The 5120-nt window shown below is 40.7% G+C and overlaps 1 protein-coding gene across 3 annotated transcripts; it reads right to left on the bottom strand.

The window, feature by feature from the left end:
• Positions 1-1062: 1062 nt before the first annotated feature.
• Positions 1063-4877, bottom strand: agpat4 (1-acylglycerol-3-phosphate O-acyltransferase 4 (lysophosphatidic acid acyltransferase, delta)). 3 transcript variants are annotated; one of them, XM_027273793.1, is made up of 10 exons: positions 4744-4877; positions 4543-4607; positions 3729-3910; positions 3432-3601; positions 3171-3332; positions 2923-3076; positions 2660-2762; positions 2481-2556; positions 1830-2028; positions 1063-1212 (listed from the first exon to the last, which is right to left on the bottom strand). In XM_027273793.1, exons 3-10 carry the CDS (start codon positions 3904-3906, stop codon positions 1124-1126), a joined length of 1131 nt encoding a protein of 376 aa, XP_027129594.1. In that variant the 5' UTR covers positions 3907-3910; positions 4543-4607; positions 4744-4877; the 3' UTR covers positions 1063-1123. The 3 variants fall into 3 exon arrangements, with proteins under 3 accessions (XP_027129594.1, XP_027129591.1, XP_019131189.2); XM_027273790.1 differs by having other exon boundaries at positions 4574-4607; XM_019275644.2 differs by having other exon boundaries at positions 4543-4877.
• Between the last annotated feature and the right edge of the window lie 243 nt (positions 4878-5120).

The following is a 5120-nucleotide window of genomic DNA, read 5'->3' as shown; positions in this document are numbered from 1 at the left end:
TTCTGCATTGAAATATGTGATATTTGATTATTAACAGTTAACTTGAAGGGTCTGGATCCATTTGCCCAAAGGTTCACATACAGTATGTACATTTGAATGAATGGTCACGTCAGTGTTCCTGTCAGTGTCACAATGTTCCTTATGACTGTGATCGTCTCTCATACATAATTCTGAAATAATTCAGTTTTTAGGATGTTTTCTTTTGTTGTTGTAGCCAACAACATTCTAGTATCACCACTAGGGGTCACTGTAGCTTTTTCCTATATTTAAAATGTATGTAGTATGTTACATTTTTATTTAACTATTTAAGGTTTTCAGCTATTACAACATAATGAATCCTACTAGCGGGAGTGTTGTATATCTTGTGTTTCACAGTGTTCAATACATAATCTACATGTGTTGGTCATATATTACCAGAATAAGGATTTTTATCTTTTTTGAAGCTGAAAGCATGATTTGAGCCTCTAACCGATGACCGAGGGAGGAGACTGATTGAAATCTTGCTTACTGTCCAAATCATTCTTTTGTCTTGTGTCATGAACAGACGCATTGTCGATCAGCTGTTCGTGAGAAATGCTGCTTGCTCTCCCTCCCTGCTGCTGAACACAAAACATCCACACAGCCAAACACACACACACACACACACACACACTCTACAACTTCCAGTCCTCTGCTGCTCTTACAGTGTTTGCTACGTATAAATAATATAAATACACCAATCTGTTTTGTTTTTTTTTCAAAAAAGTGAAATGTTTATTTTCTTTAAAGAGGTAGTCCATTTTTCACTTAGTTGAACTTGAGTTAACCAGTGAAAATGTTGTCTCCACTGTATTCAAATATTTACACTTTGATTAAGGGAGAAAGTACTAAAGCCATATTTAATCTTGCCTCCAGTCCTTATCGTAAGGTTACCAAAGGAAGCTGCCGACCACAGTCCAGTTTCGTTATCTTAAGCATCCTGCAGCGTACCGCTAAGCCAACGCTTCACGCCAGAATGAATCTTTAAGGCAGGTTTGCGCTTGTTAGAACAGTGGATCCTGTCAGACTGGTGTCCACATTTTCTGCAACTGGCAATCTTGCAAATAGTTAGCTGTGCAAGCAGCTTTTATTGGGTGAGAGGTTGTTAGTTGTTTAAAGGAACCTCCTTATTCCCGTAGCTTGAGCCTCTGTCAATCTCAGTCTGGCCAATCATCCAGCGAACTCCCAGTGAAGCTGCAAAGTAAACATTCAGAAAGGATATGTTTAGTATATTATTTGAGCAAGTCACATGAAAAAAGTGGCGCCAAAAGTGCTGAGATCCTGTACAAGACACAGTCATTTCCACATTAAATTGTCTTTTTTATTTCCCCCACAAAGCAGTGATGTGGTTTAATTTGTCACTTTGTAATTGGAAGCTAAAAGTTATGTCTGTCACCAACCAATGTCTGAAGAAAATCCAAATATTTAGTTCACATTTAACTGACACCTTTTTAATAAATGCTTAACACTGAGCTGGTCTCCTTCAACGGAACAGAATTTGTCTTTAACCTCAACCACAAACATGGGCACTTGTTTATTGTGGAAACTATGACATGCTGTTAGAGAAATCATTTCTCCATTTAAAATCTCAGTAAAACTTTTCAAATGGGTAAGCACATGCCTGAATGCTGTTAGGGACATGCTCCCGAGACCGATGAATCATATTTTCCAAAAAAGCGGGACTTACATTTGAGTTGTCAAATCTGCTGCTTTACGGAACGTTTGGACAAAAACAATGGTTAAACTGAAGGAAGGACTGTTACACCCAGTACTGGGTGACTTCGCCTTAGGTGTGAATGCATGAAACCAACCTGCAGTGCAGAGAGCCACAGAAGCTAAGATGGTCAGCACTGACCCAGAGCTGATCAGCTGAGCAAAAAGCAGGCCTAGTGGGTAGAGGAGCAGGCAGGCCCAGAACAACCAGTTGATCAAGGCCCAGGGACGGCGTGAAGGACTCACTATGGGGCCAGGGAAACGCCCTGTCTGTGTGTAGTGCTCCTGAAAGCTATCCTGTTGACACATTAAACACAAATCAGTATCAAAATCACTGAGGGAATACAATATCTACGTTTACTCTCAGACATGCTACTGGTGGGAGGAACCAAAATGTAACTTCCTTGTAGAATATTTAACTAATTCAAATGTGTTGTTTACAGGCCATGAAGTGTGAACAGTCACAGATTTAAGCCACATCCACCAAAAAGACCTTAAGATCCAGGGTCTCCTGTAGTCTTTTATAGTGGAAAGCTTGAAAGAAACCTCACCTTTGCTAAAATCCAACCAACATTTATGAAATCAATCATGAACCTTAAGGGGAAAATAGCTGAAGCACACAGTAAAGGCTACATATTTAGTAGCTAGAGTATGGCTACTGTTTAAGCCATCAGTATCTGGGGAGGTATCTGCCTTAAACGGTCCCCTGTGTCCCCTGTATGCAACAGAAACCTTCAACACACTCGAACCTTTTCCTGGTAGAGTTTGTGGAGCCAGGCAGCACACTCTGCTTCGTCTTCTGGGATCAAATCCAGAGGGATTCTCCTGCAAACAAGAGGGGAAGTCAGATCTCTCAGATAAACAGAGGTTACACCAGTAAACGGGGAATGAACTGTAGCAATCCTCCCTGCATAACATTTCTTTGTACCTCACATACAAGTCGGCGTGATATTTCTTCCCATTAAGAATTCCAAGCAGGGTAGGCGTTTCGTTGTTTCTGAAGTTCAGTGTGGAATCATAAACAGCTGCAGCTGCAGAAGACAAAGCACACAGCAGCATTTAATTGTTTACTGTATAACACATTTGATTTGCAAATGTCTCTAGCCTCTCCCTCAAACAGACATCCAGATTACAGTATCTGGCATCTACTGGGGGCTATATACAAACATTTCATCATTGACGTATACTCACCATTTCCTCTGAGGTTTTGAACAGTTACCCAGAATCCTTTGGTCCTGGGAAGAAGATGATACTTCAGTTTGGGTAAACCTTTGCTCTCAGCCACCTGCATGCTGATCTGGTGCTTCTTTGGTGTCAAACGTGTACCTTCGCAGTAAAGCAAGAACTAGGCCAAGGGAAAGCACATAATTTGTTGAAAGGGTTCTTCAAAATGCAAATCCTTTCAGTCATATTTGATTTTCTAATGAGCTGAAACATACCCAAAAGTTTTCTGGGTAATCCTGCAGGTTCTGAAGACTCTGAGCCACCGTCCTACGGTCCTCCTCCCACTTTCTCTTGCAGAAGACTATCTCCAGGAAGTACCACATCCAGCCAATAACAGGTACATAACTTAACTCTTTTTTGGCCAATACTTTTGAGCTCTGGAAAAAAAGATGATTCAAATTGAAAGCATGTCAATCAGATGAGTGGGAGCACTGTAAGGTCAGAAAAAGGGGAAATTCTGGGGTACTTTCTCTTACCCCAAGAACTCCAAATCTTTCACAGAAGGTCCAACCACACAGGAAGTCTATCTCAAAACTGTGGTTGAGAACCACAATGGCATTCTCATTTCCATACAGTGGGTAACTCTTTGGGTCTGTGTAGAGCGAGCATTCTGTCCCAGACCACCACTCCAAGGCAGCTACCATCTCTGAGGATCATTTTTGGACACAATCATGTAGAAAAGTTTACAAGAAAGTCGACAGATTTCTTCCTTCCAACAACAACACAATACTAATAGATTTCAGTGTCACCAAGAGAATAAGAGTAGTACTCACGGCTGCTAACGCAGTATCCCAGTCTGATGTTGATCCTGCGGGCCAGCTGCTTATTCACTAGCCACAGAGGTAAAGTACAGACCTGCAACAGGTTGATGATGAGGCCACTGACCAGGAACACATAGCAGATGATCAGGTGGCACAGAAACTGGGATTTCAGGAGCTGCAGGAGGCCCATTGTTCTGTAAAAGTTGCACAACTTAGAGCATTATAAATAACAACCATTTCCTTCTTCTAACACTCATACCCAACTTGAGCCAACATATTTCATAATTCAACTATGTCAAACAGAGATATCAGATAGCATCGCTCTGGGTTGTAATAGCAAATGTTGACTGTTACTCAACCCACTCGGACATAAAGGTTTTCTTTGACTAGACTCATCTCATCTGCTGAATGGAGCCTTTGAGCAGAAATGTGCACTAACAGCCAATCAAGTTTTCTCCTGACAGTACACATGACTTTGTCAGGGATAAGGTGCTGTAAACATCCACTATTCATATCCCAATGTATTTGCATGACCTGTGCTATTTTATCAATGTGTTTTGAAAGGTCGGGGCAATCATACTGTAGTTAAGCAGTTATGAAAGGGTTACATTCCCCATTTCCAGCACTTTCCTTATTATTTACTATGGGTTTTGATGGTAAAACACAGATCTGCAAGTGTGCAAAGCGGCAACAAACAAACATCTAATAACATTTCACGTCCTAGAGCAGTATTTACGTGTAGGTGATTAAATGAGATGTAAAAATAATTTTTAAAAAGCCGATCAAATAATCAAAATGTTACATGACTTAAAACAAAGATACACACCTTGGATTAATCTGAAACACGTGACATTTACCTTGATCCAAGACTGTTGTCCTGTCCCAGACAACCTTAAAAAAATAAAAAAGAAAAGAAATCAAAAGATGGCAAATAATAAACAATAAAAAAAACAGTCTCCACTATATGTCCATGCCACTTGGTGCTATAGTTGTCCTTTTTTTTTTAGATTTTAGCCATGATTCATACAACATGATGCACGACGTGCAGTCAACTCGCTGTAGAGAGCAAACTTCCCTTCAGTGGTAAAGACCCACACCCATCTGAAAGCCACGCCTGGAGCCGCTGATGGAGACGTGCGTGCGCCCCGCGTCCTTCTAGAAGCTCTGGAGCGAGCGACACCGCCGGCAAAGATCGTATATTTAAAGAGAACTCAACATATTTAGCGGGGACCGTGCACGAAATACATATTCTACACAACCCGCCATGACGGCTCTTGTTACCATGGTGACTGACATGATATATAATAATTAATATAATATTTCAACGATACAGCCACACACAAAAAAAAGTTGATTTAAGTGAATTTCATTAATGTGTAGTTTGTACGTGATTTAGAGCGAACA

Source organism: Larimichthys crocea, chromosome III (genome assembly GCF_000972845.2).
Source record: "Larimichthys crocea isolate SSNF chromosome III, L_crocea_2.0, whole genome shotgun sequence".
NCBI lineage: Eukaryota > Metazoa > Chordata > Actinopteri > Sciaenidae > Larimichthys > Larimichthys crocea.
The sequence above is the reverse complement of the archived record's forward strand: the minus strand, read 5'-3'. Positions and strand labels throughout refer to the sequence as shown.